General features: G+C 40.1%; 1 protein-coding gene across 1 annotated transcript in view; it reads right to left on the reverse strand.

Annotated features, from left to right (window-relative positions):
- The window catches only part of LOC139264664 (kinesin-1 heavy chain), a 125970-nt gene that overhangs the window by 61641 nt on the left and 40984 nt on the right, over nt 1-23345 (reverse strand). The window contains exons 2-7 of the mRNA XM_070881533.1: nt 21793-21880; nt 17607-17680; nt 16991-17095; nt 16449-16497; nt 2888-2943; nt 2708-2795 (exon numbers count right to left, since the gene is read on the reverse strand). Coding sequence (XP_070737634.1) covers nt 2708-2795; nt 2888-2943; nt 16449-16497; nt 16991-17095; nt 17607-17680; nt 21793-21880 — 460 coding nt within the window. The remainder of the gene's footprint in view (nt 1-2707; nt 2796-2887; nt 2944-16448; nt 16498-16990; nt 17096-17606; nt 17681-21792; nt 21881-23345) is intronic.

Here is a 23345-nt window from a genome sequence, read left to right on the forward strand (position 1 = left end):
AACATTTTGCCTACTAATGCCAGGGTAATTGGTCTATAATTCTCAGTTTTCTCTCTTCCCTCCTTCTTGAATAGCGGGGCTGCATTTGATACCTTCCAAATCGTGGGACCGTTCTAGAATCTAGGGAATTCTGGAAGATCAAAACCAATGCATCCACTATCTCTCTAGCAATTTCTCAAAATCCTAGGATACACGTCATCAGGTCCAGGCGGTTTGTCGACTTTTAGTCCCATTAATTCTTCTAGTACTATTTCTTTACCAATACTAAATTTCTTCCAAGTTGCTCGTTCTCACTATACCCTTGGTTCCCCAATATTTCCAGAATTTGTGTGTCTTCTTCTGTGAAGACACATTCAAAAGTATTTGTTTATTGTCTCTGCCATTTCTTTATTCCCCGTTATAACTTCTCCTGTCTCTACCTGTAAGGGACCTACATTTACTTTAGGTAATTTCTTTCTTTTTATAGAAGCTTTTACAATCTGTGGTGCATGGAGCATTTTGGTCTCCCATAATTTCTTATATGTTTGTCTCTACCAGTATTCTCTATGGATTTCCATCACAGATGGTTTTCTGTGATAGTTAAAATTACTATGCTTCAACATGAAATTAGATCATGAAAACAGACTTGGCCTAGAGATCTCACCAACCAGTTCTAAATATTGTAGTATTATAACATTCAATGCAAATAATACGATGCCAACATACTGACCTCCTTGAAACATAACTCCATGCAATTTCAAATGATTCCACATTCAGTTATACTACATAAACATTAAGTGTGTGCTATTGATCGGAGGTTTTGTTAAATCAATACTATTTAGTGATCGAGGCCATTATAATTCATAAATCAGATATGTGGCCTGAAGTCAATTGTTTGATAAACAACCAAACCCCAATCACCCATGTTCTACATCCCCCTTTAGCACAGGCACCTTAATACAGTAATAAAAATTTACTTCCTACACATTTATAATGTTGCCCTTAGAATCATTGAATAGTACAGCACCGAAGGAGGCTATTTGACCCATTGAGTCTGCGCCAGTTCTTTCGAAGTGCTATTCAGTTAGTCCCACTCCACTGCCCTTTCCCCATATCCCTGCAATTTTTTCTCCTTCAAGTATTTATCCAATTGCATTTTGAAGGCTACTCTTGAAACTGTAGCCACCACCACATCAGGCAGTGCATTCCAAATCCTAACTACTCGTTGTGCAAAAAAGTTTTTCACGTCGCTTCTGGTTCTTTTGCTAATCACCTTAAATCTGTACCCTTTCATTATCGACCCTTCAGCCATTGGAAACAGTTTCTCTTTATTTACTCTATCTAAATCCTTCATGATTTTAAACACCTCTATCAAATCTCATCTTAGCCTTCACTGCTCCAAGGAGAACAACCACAGCTTCTCTAGTCTATCCACGTAACTGTAATCCCTTACTGGAACTATTCTCATAAATCTCTTCTGTACCCTCTCCAAATCCTTCATGTCTTTCCTGAAGTGTGGTGGCCAGAATTGGACACAATTCTCCAGCTGGGGCTGAACTGGTGTTTTATATAGGTTGAGCATAACTTTATGGCTTTTGTACTCGTATGCTTCTATTTATAAAGCCCATGATCCCATATGCTTTATTAACTGTTGCCTGGTAGAACACTTGAATGCAGAGCTCAACTTATTAGAAGGCAGAAAGCTGGTGCTGTTGGTCTTTAGCACTTTAATTTTAAAATAAAAACCAAGAGATAGATACAAAGTGAATGCACTTCAATCCATCAAGTCACCAAAAAGTATATAATTAACATGATAATTGTATTGCACACACTGGCTCCTCCATAGGAATATGTTAGCAGAGGAGACCATTTGCCCATTGAGCTGTGCTGGTGCTAGCTTCACATTGTAGCTACATACTCTAATCCCATTTCCCAGCTGTTTTGTCCGTACCTTGTACTATTTGTCTTCTAAGTATTCATCCTAAGTATTTTAGACGACAGTTTCAATAACTTCTTATGGTAATATATTCCATATTCTAATAATTCTTTGCATGCAAAACAAATTGGCTAACCTCTCCCTTATACTTCCAACACCAATTGGAATTTAATGCCTCTTTTTTGCAATTCACCAACCATGGAAATAATCTTTCTATCTCAAAAGATAACAGTATACATAAAGTAACCTGATCCACATTTTAAAATAACTTGTTTGGAAAACATTAGAGCTTACAGGGTTGGTCAGTTGAGCCAGGTAGTCAATTTTTATTCAAGACTGGTTAAGATATGATGAAACAATGTAGAGCAACACATCTGCTCCTTAATATTGTAAGCAAAGGACGACTTTTTACAACTGGTATTTCACAACAAATAAAAGACGGAGACTGGAGGGGAGAAAGTTTCCTATTACTTTCCATTTAATCAATTCAACTACCAAAAATGAGAAGCAATGGTTCAAGGGGACTCTCACCAAATTATTCACACATGACTGACAAAAGTCCCGATCAAAACGCATGAATACAGAACTCTGCAAATGAGCTGCGTAAATGTGTATTTTTAAAAATCTGTAATTTGCCTAAATTAGTTCCATAAAAACTCCAGATTTAAATGAATATGGCATTAAAAAAAATTAAAATTCAACCACAATAACATCCTTTCAACACTGCAATTTTGCACAGGATAGATTAAGCATTGTGTTTAGTTTAAAACAAACAATGGTAGCTACACTTACTTGTAACTGCTACATGCCTGTTGGATTTTCCTTCATCAATTGTATCCATGACCTCATCAGGACTGCAAACAAAACGTTCGGTGCAGCCCTATACCAGGACGGGGAAAAATGGAGACAGTATTGTAAACAAAATAGTTTCAGTATGTGATGGGAAATGCGTACTTTGTACATTTTACTCACCTTCACATAAGGAACTCTATTTTTATCTTCATGGACAGAGAGATTGGTCTTTGACACTGAAAACAAAAGGAACAATGTTTTATTTCATAATCCAACATTGTTTGTATACAAATACAGTATTCTGCCATATTATTGCATATGTATTGAGTTTTCAATACTATTTTGCCACGTTTAGCATTTCTTGGTGAAAAATTAAGATATGGCATATACCAGGTTTTCTTAAATCCTGAGAGGAATAAATAATGTAGATGCAATCAGGTAATTAAATTTCAACTGTGCGCATAGAATTAGTGGACAAAAATATATTAGAAAGACTCAATCAAGACTTGAGATTGGATAGATTTAATCTCTGACTACATGGTTCAATCTTTCAGACATTAATCACAATTTTAATTACATTTTTAGTTCCGTAGTGGACATAATTTACTAATGCTCGAATTTCAAAAGTTGCAGAGAAACAATAAGCAATATCCAATAACATTACCATGCCAATCTTTTTCTTTTATATTGACACCGACTGTCACAGCAAAATGGAGGATGAATGTTTAAATTATGCTGTTGTGGTCAACTTTCCTAAATGTAATTCAACCTGGAGAGAAAGCTGCCTCCCTTCTAACTCATCAGCTTATCTTGATTGTGTATTCTGCTTTGTATCTTGTACCACTTCCATCAAAAGGAAGGATGCCAAAATAGAATTTTATATTATAATGTGAGCTGACAGATCACATGGCTACTGCAAGGATGCAAAAGTCATAAAAAGGACAATTTCCTGCAGTTTTCTTGGTTCCACTGATGGCTCGTTTATACAGATTGAATGAACAAATAAGTGAACTGATTAAAAAAAGCTTGGACATCTTTGATTTATGATGCTCATGAACAGGACATTGGTGTTTTAAATCAATGCGAAATACTTCACACTACACATACAATAGTCTTACTGGAGAAATTAAAGAGAGAGAGATAATTAAAGTGGAGCTGAACTTTACTGGCTAAATTGACAAATTTTAAAAGAAAATACCACTTTTCACAAGATTTGCTGGTTTGTGATAATGTTGCAGATTACCTTTGCCTCTTTTTATAATTCTTCAAACTATGATGATGATTTCCTTTTACACGTGACAAACAGAAAATATGATATCCATCCAACAGATGGCACTACCCACAAGCAGTAACAGTAAGATATTCCATATTCAGTGGGTATTTGGCCTATATAACTTGCCCAAGAATACTGTAACACAGTTGCTACGTTCAACTGCTGCAAGACTCCCTGAAGATCATGGGCTTGGAATTTGCGGTGGGCAGTGACAGCAAATGAGTAGCTTTCGCTGTTATTAATCCTTTGAAACGGACCACAACTTCAGGATTTAGTGTATGCGCATCCTAACATGGAAATTCTGAAGTTGCAGTCAGTCATTCACTGCTCAGACACAGACTGCGCTGTGGACCCCCCACCCCCTAACCAGCAATCAGTGTAATCAGGGAAATCAGTGAAAGTGACAAAAACTTTGGCTTTTCCACGGTAATATCGCCATTAAATACCCAATTAAAAGTTATACCCTTTTGGATTAGGTGTAACTGGGGTTTTAACATCGTAATGACTGCTAAACAAACATTATGGTCCTGAAAATATAATTCTAATTTTGTAGAGTGTCAAATTTATCCATTTTAATAAAAATTGTAATTTTTAGGAACTTTTTAAAAAGTTTGTTCATCTTTATTTCAGGTTTATCTTTTTCCCATACGAGAGCCCCAATCTTTGTTTTGCTCTCTATGACATTTTTCAAAAGTTAGAATAAAAGCTTATTCACTCCCATTGTGATTGGCTGCTTAGACAGCTTGCTGACATCACAGCAGCTCGCACTAGGGAATCCCCACTACACTAATCTCAACTGAATGTCGGAAAAGCCAAACTTCTCGCCAAAGAGATTGCGAGATCTTTGTAGGAAGCTTACTTTAGGGCCAGTGGCGAACACCATTGCTTCACCGCTGACCACAAATTATGGGCCATGATGTCCAAGAAACAAACCAGTTAAGTTTTAAGCAAAAAACCCTGACGGGAAGAAATCATTTATTAAAGAAGTACATGCCACATGACTGAGAGAAGTGGTGCAATTTTGTTTTGATCATGCCAATATCCACATAATTGACTTGCTTTGTAGTCAGACAAGATTTTTCCATTGCCATAGCAACAGTCCATTTTTGTGTGTCGTATTTAAAAAAGGAGGCAGTTAGAAAGCAGGAAACTAAAGACCAGTTAGCCTAACATATGTTGTTGGGAAAATACTGGAGTCCATTATTAATGAAGCAGTAGCAGGACATTTGGAAAAGTATAATTTAGTCAAGCAGAGTCAGCATGATTTTATGAAAGGGAAATCGTGTTTGACAAATTTGCTGGAGTTCTGAGGATGTAACAAGCAGGGTGGATAAGGGGAACCAGCAGATGTGGTGTATTTGGATTTCCAGAAGTCATTCGATAAGGTGCCACATAAAAAGCTACTGCACAAGTTGAAAGTTCACAGGGTTGGGGTTAATACATTAGGATGGATAGAGGATTGGCTAGGTAACAGAAAAGAAAGTCGGGATAAATGGGTCATTTTCCGGTTGGCAAACAGTAACTAGTGGGGTGTCACAGGGATCTGTGCTGGGGCCTCAACTATTTACAATCTATATTAATGATTTGGATGAATGGACCAAGTGTAATGTAGTTAAGTTTGCTGCTGATACAAAGATGGGTGAGAAAGCAAACTGTGAGGAGGACATAAAAACATCTGCAAAGATATATAGAGAAGCTAAGTGAGTGGGCAAAAATTTGGCAGATGGCGTATAATGTAGGAAAATGTGAGGTTAAGCACTTTGGCAGAAAAAATAAAAAAGCAAATTATTTAAATGGAGAAAAATTACAAAATGCTGCAGTACAGAGGGACCTGGGGGTCCTTGTGCACGAAACACAAAATGTTAGTATGCAGGTACAAGCAAGTAATCAGGAAGGCAAATGGAATGTTGGCCTTTATTGCAAGGGGGATGAAATATAAAAGCAGGGAAGTCCTGCTACAACTGTACAGGGTATTGGTGAGACCACACCTAGAGTACTGCGTACAGTTTAGATCTCCTTATTTGAGGGAGGATATACTTGCATTTGAGGCAGTTCAGTGAAGGTTCAGAAATAGGAGGTGGGTGGGGTGGTTTGACCCATCCACCTCCACGGAGGTGTGGGGGGGGGCCTGACCCATCCACCTCCATGGCACGAACCTGGTATTGCAGTACTTCCAGGAACGGTGCAGTGGCTCTAGGCCTTTTGGCTAAGAGCATTGGCGCAGAGTGATCCTTGATGTGTACAAGGTGACTTCTGGCGTTTGTGATTTGACAAAGAATTGGAAAGATTGGCAACGAATAAATAAAAAAAAAAAAAGTTCAGAGAAGGTTCACTAGGTTGATTCTTGAGATGAAGGGGTTGACTTATGAAGAAAGGTTGAGCAGTTGGGCCTGTACTCATTGGAGTTCAGAAGAATGAGGGGTCTTGAGATATACAAGATAATGAGGGGGCTCGACAAGGTAGATGCAGAGAGGATGTTTCCACTTATGGGGGAATCTAGAACTAGGGGGTATAGTTTTAGAATAAGGGGTCACCCATTTAAAACTGAGGAGGAGGAGGAGGAATTTCTTCTTTCAGAGGGTTGTAAATCTGTGGATTCTCTGCCCCAGAGAGCTGTGGAGGCTGGGTCACTGAATATATTTAAGGCGGAGATATAACAAATTTTTGAGTGATAAGGGAATAAAGGGTTAATGGGAGCGGGCAGAGAAGTGGAGCTGAGTCCATGATCAGATCAGCCATGATCTTATTGAATGGTGGAGCAGGCTTGAGGGGCCAAATTTCTTATGTTCTTACGTTTATATTTATGCATAATTCAGGTATGCTCAAATATAGCAAATTCAAGCAGCATAAATTAAAACCATTTAGATTGGCAAAGATAGTAGCTTAACTTGACATTTCTGTAATATTTTCATGTTGGTAATCCAGATTTCTATAATTATATAGTTTGCTATTTGTCTGTCAAGAATTCCCAAATCAATACCTCTCAAAAATGATTAGCTGATTTCTTGTAGGACTGACTGTTTGCTTGTCAAGAGTTACACTGTACCCCAACATAATGTAAATGTGGACTCTGGTGTTATCTTACTTTCTCTCGACTTACACAAGCAAATTTTTAACAAGTGCATAAAATATTTTTCTGACCAGAACTTAGTGTTACCATTCACATTCCTTTAGTCAGCGCTTTTTAAAAAATTCAATTTTTTTTTCCACAAATGAGTTGTGACGACATTAAGGAGAGTCAACAGCCCATCCGAGTCAAGTCCAAACTATGGGCTTAACATTAGCCAGGAGTTATTCCTTTTTTTTTTTGGAGCAACTTGATTTTTCTGGAGTATCTTAAAAATCCCCATTTTGCACAATTTGCGCCAGTGTAAGTGAGTTAGTTAGGATTTTTTAAAAATTTAGTTTCGTTTTTTTCCAAAAGGGGGCGTTACCAGCCACCTACACCCGTTTTGGCCATTTAGGCCACTTTGGTCAGCTAATAGTTACTCCAAACTAACTTAGGCCAGCGAATGTGGCCGCACAGAAAACCCTTGCCGAGAGTTAAGAAATCAGCATAGGTAGACATAGATACATAGAAAATACGTGCAGGAGTAGGCCATTCGGCCCTTCGAGCCTGCACCGCCATTCAATAAAATCATGGCTGATCATTTCCTCAGTACCCCTTTCCTGCTTTCTCTCCACACCCCTTAATCTCTTTAGCCGTAAGGGCCATATCTAACTCCCTCTTGAATATATCCAATGAACTGGCATCAACAACTCTCTGCGGCAGGGAATTCCACAGGTTAACAACTCTGAGTGAAGAAGTTTCTCCTCATCTCAGTCCTAAATGGACTACCCCTTATCCTAAGACTGTGTCCCCTGGTTCTGGACTTCCCCAACATCGGGAACATTCTTCCCGCATCTAACCTGTCCAGTCCCGTCAGAATCTTATACGTTTCTATGAGATCCTCTCTCATCCATCTAAATTCCAGTGAATAATGGCTCAGTTGATCCAGTCTCTCCTCATATGTCAGTCCAGCCATCCCTGGAATCAGTCTGGTGAACCTGCGTTGCACTCCCTCAATAGCAAGAATGTCCTTCCTCAGATTAGGAGACCAAAACTGAACACAATATTCCAGATGAGGCCTCACCAAGGCCCTGTACAACTGCAGTAAGACCTTCCTGCTCCTATATTCAAATCCCCTAACTATGAAGGCCAACATACCATTTGCCTTCTTCACTGCCTGCTGTACCTGCATGCCAACTTTCAATGACTGATGAACCATGACCCCCAGGTCTCGTTGCACCTCCCCTTTTTCTAATCTGCTGCTATTCAGATAATATTCTGCCTCCGTTTTTTTGCCCCAAAATGGATAACCTCACATTTATCCACATTATACTGCATCTGCCATGCATTTGCCCACTCACCTAACCTGTCCAAGTCACCCTGTAACCCCTTAGCGTCCTCCTCACAGCTCACGCCACCACCCAGTTTAGTGTCATCTGCAAACTTGGAGATATTACACTCAATTCCTTCATCTAAATCATTAATGTATATTGTAAAGAGCTGGGGTCCCAGCACTGAGCCCTGCGGCACTCCACTAGTCACTGCCTGCCATTCTGAAAAGGACCCGTTTATCTCTGCTTCCTGTCTGCCAACCAGTTCTCTATCCACGTCAGTACATTACCCCCAATACCACGTGCTTTGATTTTGCACATCAATCTCTTGTGCGGGACCGTGTCAAAGGCCTTTTGAAAGTCCAAATACACCACATCCACTGGTTCTCCCTTGTCCACTCTGCTAGTTACATCCTCAAAAAATTCCAGAAGATTTGTCAAGCATGATTTCCCTTTCATAAATCCATGCTGACTTGGACCGATCCTGTCACTGCTTTCCAAATGCGCTGCTATTTCATCCTTAATGATCGATTCCAACATTTTCCCCACTATTGATGTCAGGCTAACCGGTCTATAATTACCCGCTTTCTCTCTCCCTCCTTTTTAAAAAAGTGATGTTACATTAGCTACCCTCCAGTCCATAGGAATTGATCCAGAGTCGATAGACTGTTGGAAAATGATTACCAATGCATCCACTATTTCTAGGGCCACTTCCTTAAGTACTCTGGGATGCAGACTCAAGCCCCAGGGATTTATCAGCCTTCAATCCCATCAATTTCCCTAACACAATTTCCCGCTTTACAAGGATATCCTTCAGTTCCTCCTTCTCATTAGACCCACTGTCCCCTAGTACATTCGGAAGGTTATTTGTGTCTTCCTTCGTGAAGACAGAACCGAAGTATTTGTTCAATTGGTCTGCCATTTCTTTGTTCCCCATTATAAATTCACCTGAATCTGACTGCAAGAGATCTAAGTTTGTCTTCACTAATCTTTTTCTCTTCATATATTCACATATCGGAGGCCAGCAGAACTTAATGACTTGACTAATGAATGTGAATAGGATCAAAGAGCTATACAGGACATCATATGACAAACTTCGTAAAATTAATTTACTATACAACAGAAGCATTCATGGAAGCTTACACTACAAAAATAGTAAAGAGACAAATCATATTTATAATTTTTTCAAAATATCCAAATAAAAAATAGAAGTACCGCCTGCCTGTAATTCTTTTGTTCTCCCATCTGTCTAAACTCACCCACCATCATAGAAATATTTTAAACCATATAGCCAGGAAATTTACTGTTTGCTTTATGCTTTTAAATATTTTGAGAATTCAAGCAAAATTATTCCACCAAGAATTGATTATGTATTTGAAAGCATTTTCTATTAACTTGGTTAGGAAAGTATTTTCATCAACAGTGTTAAGGAAAGTCTTGACTCGGCTCAATAAAATTACTAGCTACACAGTTATCACCCCGCAAGCAGCCCCCCCCCCCCCCCCAATCAAAACTCTCCACTGCACCCCTCGGATCAAAACTCTCTCCTCGCCCTCCCTCCCAACCCCCAGCAGATCAGATCAAAACTCTCCCCGCCGCCCCAGGTTGGTGCTGGGCCCAAGTCATTTGTTGTGGCCTTCTAGCCCTGTGCGGCAGGCCACTCGGCCTGGGATGCATCAGGTCACACGCTGCAGAACGCAGAGGCTGGGGGCAGGAGCTACTGTGTATATGGAGAGCTGCCGGCACTGTTTCTAGCGCAGGGCCCGAGCTCCGCACCCCCCAATCAACTAGCCACGCCAAGCCCCAGGAGGGGTAACACAGCGGCCAGAATTGGGGAGATTTTAAATCGGCGCCCTTTTCAGCCCACAAACTTGGCGCATCTCTGGTGAGTGCACCAATTTTGAGCCCAATGCGAGGGAGATGAATTTACATAGACGAAATGTCAAGACTGCTGAGTACTTCACATTACTCAACGCTGCTGATAAAATCAATTCCTACCAGTGTTCTCCACATCATTAGCACTCATTTGTTCATACAACAAATATTCAGATGAACAGAGACAAAACAATGTTAAAGTTTTATCATTTTAATTCATTATAACAAGTTTTATTAAAATAGGGTACTGATGACAAGACTTTCCCTTCCCCCTTAAAGTCTCTGAAACATACAGAATGCAACTGAGTTACAATGAGATAAACTAATTTGAATGGTTAAATCATGACTAAAAGCAAAACAAAACTAGTGTTACTCAATCTGATGATTAGGTGTAACCTTATAAATGCAGCCAGGTAACTAGCATATAACACTCAGTGTAAGAAATTAAATTAAGTTTTGGGTGTTCACAGAAGCATATACTAAAGGTTTAAGAGTCTCTCTGGAATATCAACAGTTTCTCACTGATCAATTCATTAAACCATTATATAACAAAAACAGAATTGTGCTCTTAAGTAAAACAAATTGCTATACTGATTGCACAGAAACCAGTTTTTAATTATACTGTCAGCCAGCATCAGTAACTGGCTCATTAGAGAAAATAGGCAGGAAAGGAAGGCAAGAGATTATCCAGTATCATCCACTATTTTTGTCATGTAATGCTGCATACTGTACAATGTTATACAGTTTTCAGCATCAATACCAAGATAAAAGTCAGGTAATACTGAGCAGACCCTGACTTGACAATATTGACCGAAGTGGACCAGAATGGTATTCAGCATTACTTCAGATAGAAGTAGAGTGTGACCCAGAATAATAGAAGCTAAACCAATATTACAAAGCGGGAGTGAAATATGAGATTACACAGTGGTGTCACTCTCAATGAGTAAAGCCCACCTCAATTAGCATAAAGCCAACTCAAAATAATCAAGATTGAGTTTACCCACACTATTCTGAGATAGTGATACTGTCTAGAATAAAGAGAGAGCTCACTGTGTAACGGTGTAAACTCAGTCTCCAGTAGTAGGGGCTCAATTTTGCCCAAAGCCGTTTTTTGGCATATTGCCTGTTTTTCTAGGCCAGAAATACTCCAAAAATATTTGTGCCAAGTTTCCCCACTGCATTTTTCAAAATTGGCGTCGCACAGCCTGTCCAGTTGCCTCGGGTGTTGGAGCCTGCCGTCTGCACCGAAAAAATTATGTCGCACCTTCTGTACATGCACAAAAAAAAAGGACTTTTTGATGGTATTCATATGGCACGCATGCGCAATACAACTCCCGGTCTGCAATCGGCCATTTATAAAGAGCCAGTTGTGTGCGTGAGAACGTTGGAAAAATCGGAGCTGCAATACAAGATGCAACGTGGTGCAAGGATCAAGAATTTCTTACAGGATGAAGTGGAGGCCAGTTACTATGATTGAGGCCAGATGGCAGGAGTTGGACACCATTTGTCACATAAAAGTTTCACCAAAAGAAATGAAGAAATGTTGGAACCAACTTGCACAAGATTACTGTGCAATGGTCACCACCCAGATCTGGAGGCCAGTGAAAAAAGTGGCAGGACCTTGGTCAAGTAGTTAGTGCAAGTAATATTTTTTATTCAATGAAATTGCAATTTTAATGTAAATGTGACCAGCTGTATATGTCCCACCCAGCAGAAAGACACCCTCGCTAAAAAGTTGTATTTTCATCTTTGCAGAGGAAGGTGGAACATAACAAAAGGGAAAGAACTCAAACAGGAGGAAACCCGGTAAATCTGCACCCACTCATCATCATCATAGGCAATCCCTCGGAATCGAGGAAGACATGCTTCCACTCTTAGAATGAGTCCTTAGGTGGCTGAACAGTCTAATACAAGAGCCACAGTCCCTGTCACAGGTGGGAAAGAATAAGCTTAGTACCAACCCCGGGCAGGACTGGTGGAGTCACCAAGACCAAGTGCTGCAGGTGGTCTTAGAATAAGGTGGAGGAGAGATGGGTGCCGCCTTTCTTTGCTGCTGCTGTTGTTGCTATTATTATTGTTGCTGTTGTCACTGTTCTCAAATTAAAAGTTTTTTGTAAGTGATCTTAAAGTTTGTACGTGATCTTAACTGAAAACTTTAAAGTTTGATACAAGAATATTTTTATTTAAGTACAAATGTTTGTTAAACTTTTGAATAAAATATACTTCAAATTATAACTGAATCATTTGCATTATTTGTTCCATTATTAACACAACTTTTGAAGTAAACAAGTATAATTTCCATCACTTGTTCCATTAACACAACATTACAGAACAGGTCCAAACAGTAAACATGGTCCATGTGGAATAGTTGCCGCTGAGCCTTCAGGCAGCAAAGCGTTCACGGATGAGCTGCTGGTGCAAGGCTCGAGCAATCGTTGAAAGGGCATGATGGCCCGCCCTCCTCGGCCAGTGTACTCAGAGTTCAGGTTGCATGGCTTCCTCGTCCTCGTCCTCCTGCTCGTCACCTGCATCTTCCTCATCATTATCAGCCACAGGTAGGTCTTTTACTACCAGCTGCTGCCTCATGATGGCTAAGTTATGCAGTATGCAGCGCACAAGTGAACCAACCGACAATCTCAGGGGAGTATAGCAAGTAGCCTCCGAATGGTCCAGGCGTCGGAAACGCTGTTTCAAGATGCCAATGATCCTCTCTATGATGCTGCATGTCACAATGTGCGACATGTTGTATTCCCAGTTAGCTTCCATTGGGGTTACGTGTATGGGCGTCATAAGCCAGGTGACGAGGCCGTACCCTTTTCTCCCAGTAACCAGCTCTGCCCTTCTGGCTGCTGCTGAAAAATGGCAGATATAACGTTCTTGCCTAGGATGAATCATCTTGGGTGCTCTCAGGGTATCTTGCATTGACTGACATGACGCAATGCATGTCGTCACATAAACATAGAAAATAGGTGCAGGTGCAGGAGTAGGCCATTCGAGCCTGCACCGCCATTCAATGAGTTCATGGCTGAACATGCAACTTCAGTACCCCATTCCTAGTTCTCGCCATACCCCTTGATCCCCCCCTAGTAGTGAGGACTACATCCAACTCCTTTTTGAATATATTTAGTGAATTAGCCTCAACAACTTTCTGTGGTAGAGAATTCCACAGGTTCATCACTCTCTGGGTGAAGAAGTTTCTCCTCATCTCGGTCCTAAATGGCTTACCCCTTATCCTTAGACTGTGACCCCTGGTTCTGGACTTCCCCAACATTGGGAACATTCTTGCTGCATCTAACCTGTCTAAACCCGTCAGAATTTTAAATGTTTCTATGAGATCCCCTCTCATTCTTCTGAACTCCAGTGAATACAAACCCAGTTGATCCAGTCTTTCTTGATATGTCAGTCCTGCCGTCCCAGGAATCAGTCTGGTGAACTTTCGCTGCACTCCTTCAATAGCAAGAATGTCCTTCAAGTTAAGAGACCAAAACTGTACACAATACTCCAGGTGTGGCCTCACCAAGGCCCTGTACAACTGCAGCAACACCTCCCTGCCCCTGTACTCAAATCCCCTCGCTATGAAGGCCAACATGCCATTTGCTTTCTTAACCGCCTGCTGTACCTGCATGCCAACCTTCAATGTCTGATGTACCATGACACCCAGGTCTCGTTGCACCTCCACTTTTCCTAATCTGTCACCATTCAGATAATAGTCTGTCTCTCTGTTTTTACCACCAAAGTGGATAACCTCACATTTATCCACATTATACTTCATCTGCCATGCATTTGCCCACTCACCTAACCTATTCAAGTCACTCTGCAGCCTCATAGCATCCTCCTCGCAGCTCACACTGCCACCCAACTTAGTGTCATCCGCAAATTTGGAGATACTACATTTAATCCCCTCGTCTAAATCATTAATGGACAATGTAAACAGCTGGGGCCCAGCACAGAACCTTGCGGTATCCCACTAAGTCACTGCCTGCCATTCTGAAAAGTACCCATTTACTCCTACTCTTTGCTTCCTGTCTGACAACCAGTTCTCAATCCACGTCAGCACACTACCCCCAATCCCAGTTGCTTTAACTTTGCACATTAATCTCTTGTGTGGGACCTTGTCGAAAGCCTTCTGAAAGTCCAAATACACCACATCAACTGGTTCTCCCTTGTCCACTCTACTGGAAACATCCTCAAAAAATTCCAGAAGATTTGTCAAGCATGATTTCCCTTTCACAAATCCATGCTGACTTGGACCTATCATGTCACCTCTTTCCAAATGCGCTGCTATGACATCCTTAATAATTGATTCCATCATTTTACTCACTACTGATGTCAGGCTGACCGGTCTATAATTCCCTGTTTTCTCTCTCCCTCCTTTTTTTAAAAAAGTGGGGTTACATTGGCTACCCTCCACTCCATAGGAACTGATCCAGAGTCTATGGAATGTTGGAAAATGACTGTCAATGCATCCGCTATTTCCAAGGCCACCTCCTTAAGTACTCTGGGATGCAGTCCATCAGGCCCTGGGGATTTATCGGCCTGTACATTAATGGAGTGAAAGCCTTTTCTGTTCCTGTGCATCTCAGAATCCTCCAAAGGTGCTCATAAGGAGATGTGGGTACAATCAATGCAGCCCTGTATCTTTGGGAAGCCAGCAATCCTGGAAAAGCCCACAGCCGTGTTACGCATTGCCTGGGTGATCATGGGGAACTTTATATAGTCATTCCTCTGGACATATAGTGCAGCTGTCATCTGCCGAATGCAGACATGTGTTGCATGTTGAGAAATGGCGCTTGGAAGGATCCGGATGCATAGAATGAAAGTGCAGCTGTAAACTTTATTTCAACTGATAAAGCACTCCTCCCAACACTTCTAGGTTGCAGGTCTGCTTTCACCAACTCACAGATCTCAGTATTGCCCCAATGCATAAATTGTACCTTTACAAGAAGCCCAAAATGGCAGGAAGGTAGGACAGATTCTTTGTTGTCTCTCCCCAAGGTCTGTATGGACCACACCCAGGTCTGAGCAAGCAGTAATCGGGGACCTGACACCCCCCCCACCTTTCCCCACCCCCCCCAAAGCTCATTGCAGTCTTGAGATTTCTTCCAATCGCGTTCAACAGCATCTTCCACGCCCCCCCCCCCCCCGGGTTTGTTTTGCAGCCGAGCCGGTGTCCGGGGCCGATTCTGCCAGCCAATGCTCCAACTCTTCAGCCCTGTTTGAAGACGTTCGGTGGTGGAGTGAGTTTAAAAAAAATGAAAAGTTCATAATTCCATCAAACTTCCATCTACGCCATTGTAAGGTTAAAAAAAACCTTAAAAAATTGTAACTAACTCAGTTACGCCAAAAAAACATGCAAATGATCGCGGAAAATTGAGCCCCAAGAAACTCTCACTCAACACATTGCAATAGCATGAGACACCAATAGAAAAATAAAAATAAAACAAAGGAAAACAAACCAAAAAAGTAGAATAGTGAAAGATACAAGTACTTTACATGACAGATGGCAGTATCTACTACCACGTTTTTTCTCGCCAAGGATCCAAAATTCCTCAAAGACCTGGCCCTCCCCTGCGGGCCCTGACGTGCAAATTTAAAGTTTACATTTTAATTTTTAAAAATGTTTCTTTCCAGCTGTATGGCAATCACCTTGTATGGCAGTAATCTCCAGTTACGCAAAAAGAAATGTTAAAATAAAAACAAAATGTCCTAATGGCAGACAAAAAAAAGAATTACGTCAGCAGGTGATCCAGTTCTGAGGAAAGTTGGAATTGTGTGGAGCAGCAGTATAAAGTCCCACATTAAAAGTTACAGAAAGCTATTGAGGAACAAAATTCACTTTGACCACAGCATAGGAAATAAATTGTCACAGGGAACACAATTATGTTTGGATGAAGTGCCAGTTCTGAAAATCACAGCTGAAAAATTACAAAAGATATGGTTCAGCCAGAACTAGTCTGGTGACATTTCATTATATGCCTTAGAGGTTGTTTTATTTTAAACAATTTCAAGTTAAAGAACTATGTATAATCAACAAAGCTATAATGGCAGCAGCTTCTACAACTCTGCCTGAAACTTCAACTGAAGATTGTTTTGGCAATACTGCTTCCAAATATATAATTCAAGCATACAAATAAATCCCAAGTTAGTGCTAGGACAGCTCAAAATACCCCAGGTAATTTGTCTATCTATATTTGAGAAAATGAAGAATCTTACCATCCAAAAGATCCCTAATCTTGTCCAAATAAATTTCAAAATATGAAACCTGGAAGATATAATTTAAATGACATCAATTAATCTCAAAGAAACTGTTAATGTACATTAAATATATTTTTTTAAAGCTGTTTGCAGAAATATATATATTTAATGGTTATGTTACTGGACTAATAATCCCACAATGACAGTTTGAGAATTTGAATTCAGTTTTTTTTTTAAAACTGCAAATAAGTGAAAGCAGTAAAAGTGACCATTGTTGACCAGATTGTTGTAAAAAACCAACTGGTTCACTATTGTCCTTCAAAGGAGGAAACCTGCCATTCTTAACTGGTCTGGCCTATATGTGACTCAACTGCTCTCTGAAGTGGCCAACCAAGTCACTCAGTTGAATCACACTGCAGCGGTTCAAGAAAAAGGCTCACCATTACCTTCTCAAGGGCAACTAAGGATGAGCAAATAAATACCAGCCTTGCCAGTGACAGCCACATCACGAGAATGATGTTTTTAAAAAAAGACTACATTTGCTTTGAGGGCACTTTTACCTTGATGTGGAATTCCAAATTTTCATCCATGGAGTAAATGTAATTAAAAATATCTTGGGCTATCCTGGGAATTATTCCCATACAATCAGGATCATGAAGTGTTCCCTGTAATTAGAAATACAATAATGATATTATAAATGAGACCCAATAACAGACATGTGTTTCCTTAAACCAAAAAAGTTAACTAACAGTTCAGTTGCGACCAGCGTAGAGGATAAGGCAGGGTTTTCTCAGCTAATGCTCTACCAATAAATCAGGATGTCCTGCATCACACTCTTGAAACAATAAATTTTTGCGCGTGCAGTTTGCAACTTAAAGACAGCTCTAACGGTAAAAACTAAATAACGCAGGCTTCACTCTTAAATGTTTCTTGTATCTTTATAAATTGTTTTCTTAGAATCCCAAAGCCAAAGCCCAGTGCCCTATACCAGCAATGCTGGTTTGTTCAAAAGAATCAATTAAAAAAAAAATTGACACCACTTTTGTTGCTGATAAAAACAAATGAGTCTGGAATTGACAAACACAGATCAATGAGGGTTTGAGGTGAACAAATAATGAATGAATACCAGGGATACTCCTTTTGCTGACCTCACATGTGGGTGGGGGAAACGCTTACCTCCATAGTGTGAGTTTTACCGGAGGCCGTCTGCCCATATGCAAATATTGTACCATTATATCCATCAAGTACATCTAAAAGAAAAAGAAAAAAACCAACAATACAAAACCATCACAAACTGACCATAACAAATCTTGACTGATTTGCTACAAGTAAATCAAAACCTCAAACTGCCACTCTGAACAGAAAATGGCAGACATTATGGACCCAAATTTCTCCAGGAGTTGCTCCGTTTTTTTTTGGAGCAACTTGATTTTTCTGGAGTGTCTTAAAAATCCCCATTCTGCACACTTAATTTGCGCCAGTGTAAGTGGGTTAGTGAGGAATTTTTTTGGTTTAGTTTAGTTTTGTTCAAAAGGGGGCATTACCAGCTACCTATGCCTGTTTTGGCCATTTAAGCCAGTTTGGATAGCTAATAGTTGCTCCAAACTAACTTAGACCAGTGTATGTGGTCACTTGTGGCCGCACAGCAAACCCCTGTGAAGAGTTAAGAAATCAACGCAGGTAGCTTCCAAATGACAGTGTTATGATAGGAATGCTAGTTTTTTTTTTAAATTCCAAGCAGCGAGACTGGACAGGGTGTAGATGCTATCAGCCTGATTAAACTGAGTATGGGGTTTTTACAAGAATAAAAATGATCTTGTAATGAAGGCTGAAGTATAGGGACCACTGAAGCAAGGGGAGGGTTTTCTTCGTAAATAATAGATCAAGAGCACCAACGCTCTCGCCTAATGGATTCGTGTGCTGCATCACACCACATTGGATTTTGACTTCTGCAGCATCAAAGAATTGTCCTGACTAGATTTAGAAATGTAAAATGTTAGACTTAATGAAAAAAAGCATGTCAAAATGTAAACTTAAATTTTGGTGTTCAGCACTGCGTAGTGTGACTCTCATAATTAGTAATTTATTTTAAGAATTCTATGCAGTAGTGGGTGAGCTTTAAGATACTGCAGATAGGGAATTTTTAGTAAAGATAGCTAGATATTTAAAGTACTGCAAAATCTTTGAAGATTCTTCTCCCCTCCTCCCGATCAAAATTCTCCCCCCCCCCCCCCCATTTGTCTCTTGTAGTCCTCAGTGTAGGAAGACAGTGGCCGGCCTGTGCAGCAGGCCACTCGGCTCGGGATAAGGGTGGCGAGCGTCGGGTGCGGCTCACAACTTGCAGGACGGCTGGGAGGGCGAGGAGCTACTGCACATGCGCGCAGACTCCACTGCGCATGCGCGCGGCTGCCGGCACTGTTTGGCACAGGGCTGTAGCTCCGCCCGCTACTCCACGAGAAATGCCACGCCAGGACCCGGGCACACAGCAAAGCGGTCAGAATCCTTAGTATGTTTTTTGGCGCTGTTTTGAGCGCACAAAGTCGGCGCAGCTCGGGAGATTGCGCCGGAAAAAGGGGTTCGGGAAATTTGGACCCAATAATTCCAAACATATAGCTCAGACAAGATAGGTCTTGGGTGGTCTTTTAAGTTGTGAATTACTCTCATAAATTTGCCTTGCCACCTACAGGAAACCATTGAGTTCACTTCTAACCTCCTAGTACCACAATTTCCTCCAGTATTAAAAAATACATTGGCTGGTTGAGTTAATTCTGTGTGTAGTTAAAAGCCCCAGAAAAATTCTAGCAGCAGTTTTCTTGTAAGAACGCAATGGTTTACAACAATAAAACAATCCTTAAAAATAATTTGACAATTTAATTTTTTTTTGGGTAGCTGTGCTTATAATCATTTCTGATCAAATCTTTGAACGCCTTCTTGTTAGCAGCCAGTAAGCCAATAAACCAGTGTGCTGCTGGAATTTATTTTAATACTGTCAGATTATAATATGCAAATTAACTTCTGCTTTCATAGCTGCATAATTTCAGGCCAGAATCTAGCTTGTGGCTTTCTCCAGTACGACATTACAGTACTTGAATGGAATGCTGAAAGAGGACAGAACAGTTTTTCTGACATCACCAACTCTGATGTGCCAATTCCATATAATTACTACAAAGAACTGTTGCGATATATTACTGCGGACAATTGCATTAAAAGTTGCCATGTTTAGCGATCATTTCTATCAAATAAAGAACATTGCGTACTGTGAAGTCTTTTGTGATCCACTTACAATCAACATGCAATTACTAGCTATCACCACTTCCGCATTTTAGAAAGGGAATTTTGTGTGAGATCACACAGCTGCTAATATGGGTCATGTCTGGTGCTGATTACAAAATTGTGTATTAAAATCTAAGCTCTGAGCAGTATAAAAGATGCTCTTCCATATTTAATGGGCCTCAAATTCTGCATGAAAGGGCAGAACAGGTGTACATCAGATATAGAGCGACCACCATTTTTATTTATGTTCCAGTCAGCTTTTCCTCCGACTCTGGTCTTGCGCATCCCCTCTCCTTGCATTCCATCATTACCAGCTGTGCCTTCAGCTACATAGTCCCACTCTAGAATTCCCTCCCAAACCCTTTTGTGCTTCTATGTCGCTCTTCTCTTAAGGGTTTCCTTAAAATCTACTTCAAACTACATTTTTGGTCACTCCTATAGCTCGGTATCCATTTTTCCTCACACCGCTAAGAGAAACTTGGGACATTTTTCTATATCAAAGGCTCTATACAAATTCAATTTGTTGAAGTGACATGAAAATTGGACTTATGGAAAACCCTATGACATGGTTTACTTTGAATGCCAAAACATGTTTGACAAAGTTCTGCAAAAATAAACTACAAGTAAAGCTTAAAGCAGTGGGGAATCAAGTAAGAACCGGACGTAAGAAATTGGCTAAGGAGTAGGAAGCAGCGGGTATTTGTCAACAGAATTATGGCCAGGGGTGGGGTAGGGCCATGCTGAGTAGAGGACCACAGGGATCGGCGTTGGAATCCTGACTATTTCTAATCTCTATGATTTAGATTCAGCAGCTCAATGCAAATTTAAGATTTGCAAATTATACCAAACTAGGACAGGCAATTGAATCTATGGAAACAGCCCAGAAATTTCAACATGAGCTGAACAAAATATGCAAGTGGGTGAAACCAATGACATTTAATATGGACAAGTGTATAATAATCCAAATAAGATAAAATAGACAACACAAGTGCTCCATAAATGAAATTCAATTAGATATGGGTGAAGTAGGTGGTGACGTAGGGATATTAGCAGACTAGCCATTCATCATGCCTAAATAATGCATAATGGCAATGAAAGTAAATGGAATGCTGAAAAGACAGTGGAGTACAAGTCAGTGGAAGTCACACTCAAACTATGAAATGCTCTGGTCAGGCCACATCTTAAAGCGTTGTACCCAATTCCTGTTACCAAGACTAAGAAACTCGTTCAAAGAGGCGACTTGACATACAGGGTATTAAACAGTTTATTAAAAAGGTGTAAATCTGCAACACTACTTCGAAGTATAGTGTGACAGTAAGTCTAGGGGGAGGGATGCAGATTCCAACTATTAAAAGGCAATATTGTGCCATTATAAGAAAGTTCAACAACAAAAACTTCCATTTATATAGCACCTTTAACGTAGGAAAACATTCCATCTTTAATATAGGAAAATATCCCAAGCTGCTGCACAGGAGCCCAATAAGACAAAAATTGACAGAGCCAAAGAAGGAAATATTAGGAGGTGGCAAAAAGCTTGGTCAAAGAGGTAGGTTTTAAGGAGGGGCAGAGAGGCGGAGGGGATTAGGGAGGGAATCTAGAGCTCTTTGAACAAAGTGTAACAAACACATGCAATGGACTTTGTATGGATTAGTGGAAGCAAAAGTCACAAAACCATTTAAGAAACAGGATACTGTAAATGGAGAATCAGTTTCTGGATGATTAGGCTATGATGGGCCGAATGACCTTACATGTGTACTTAACCTGTTAATTAAAATTGGTTTAGGCTCACAAAATACCAGAACAAGTTACCAGTCAGTGTTTATGGACTGAAGACTGACTAAAGTTGGAGCTCCTTTTCACCATAATTTTATGCAGACGAGATTTCAGTATCCATATGCAAAATACATTTATGGCTAGTGAAATCATACAACTCATCAATTGTATGCACATTGGTATATTTTGCCAGGTAGCCTGTGTTAGTTTTAATGCATTATAATATATTGTGCAATTCAAAATTGTGTTAAATTTTCCATTGCCGAAGTATGAAGAAACAAATTCAACACACCTACTTTTAATTAACACAACTCACCTTTGACAATATTTTTTGCACAGGCATTGTACACTTGCTCTTGTGTTGCATTTGATGCAAAAACATGGTCATACACATAAGACTTGCCCTGAAAAAAAAAATTGAATCAATTAAAACTGTAAATAAAAATCTTTTTGCACAGAACTTGGAAATAATTTAATTTTATTCCCATATGTAATATACTGTATTCAAAGTAACACATTTTATTTGAGTTAAAGTATTCCCAATTGTATCGGTGGAAATTCAACACAACTGGCTGCAGTTGTCTACTTCGAGCAGTAAGAGTGCTGCTGAAACACGGTCAAAACTAGAAATTAACACAAAAAACAAGATCCATTCAAGAATAGAAGTTGATGTCTTCCAAAGAAAGACACACAAATATATTAGTCTAAATTTTTACAAACAACTATTAATACAAAAATATGTGAAGACACACACATAGCGAAGAAGAGTGCTTGCCGTGTTACAACCAACAGAATACACTGTTGCCAATGAAAGAAAATAAACTGAAGTAAGTTTCCCGAACAAGGCCATATACACATCAATGTAGCTCCTGAATGGTAAAACTCTACAAGAGAGGACCATCCAAATACTTCTCCTCCCTCCTCTGCTGATTATATAATAGCTTATCATACAAAAAAGTTAACTGAATAATAAACCAAAAGCAGCACAGTAATATGTTCACGATATCCCCAAACTCTAGAATGGACATACGGAAAGGGTTCCTTATAGAGGACCCCACAGTATAACCTGAAGGATCAAACCTTCCTGGCAAGCAGTGGACAATCATCAATTGTCTTAGAGCCAGTCATGGTAGATGCTGCCACCTCCTCCATAGATGGAAGATTAAAACATCCCCATCATATGATTGTGGAGCTCCGAATCAGACCCTGGAGCACATATTGAGCACTGCCCTCAGGAAATTTGCAGGCAGCCTATAAGATATCCACGCTGTTACACCAGAAGCTTTGGCATGTATATTCAGATATCGACATTTGATTTGCCATGCTATTAGCACACAAAAGACGACGACTCTAGAACTGGAGGACACAGGCTCAAGTTTAGAAGAGGGAAGGAACAGAGTTTAGATTTGCCTATTTCATGCAAAGGATGGTGAACATGTGGAATGGACTGCTCAGAGGGATAGCAGTGTGGAAATAAGGGAGAATTAGACTTGAAGTGGGCGATTGAGGCGCATTCATTTTTGGAATCTGCCAAATGGAGTGTAATGTGCTTTCTTGTCTGGATTTCCTAATGCTCAAACAAAAATGGGGGAGGGAAGAGACACATTTACATAAACCAACTCCACTCATTTAATATCAGTCTTCATTTAAGGTTATGGATAGTATAAGACAGATTTCAGGGATCCCAAGCTTTCCTAATATTTAAAGTGACTTAATTTAGGGCACAATTTTGTCTAGCTTTAAATCTCCTGTTTTGAGTAATTGTAAATTCAAAGGTTTCAGCACAGAAGGAGATCTTTCGCTCAGTTATGGCTGCGCTGTTACTAGGTCGTCAACTAGAGTCATCTATTCTAATTCCACTATCATTTC

The sequence above is a fragment of the Pristiophorus japonicus genome, chromosome 5, assembly GCF_044704955.1.
Source record: "Pristiophorus japonicus isolate sPriJap1 chromosome 5, sPriJap1.hap1, whole genome shotgun sequence".
In the NCBI taxonomy this organism is placed as follows: Eukaryota; Metazoa; Chordata; class Chondrichthyes; family Pristiophoridae; genus Pristiophorus; species Pristiophorus japonicus.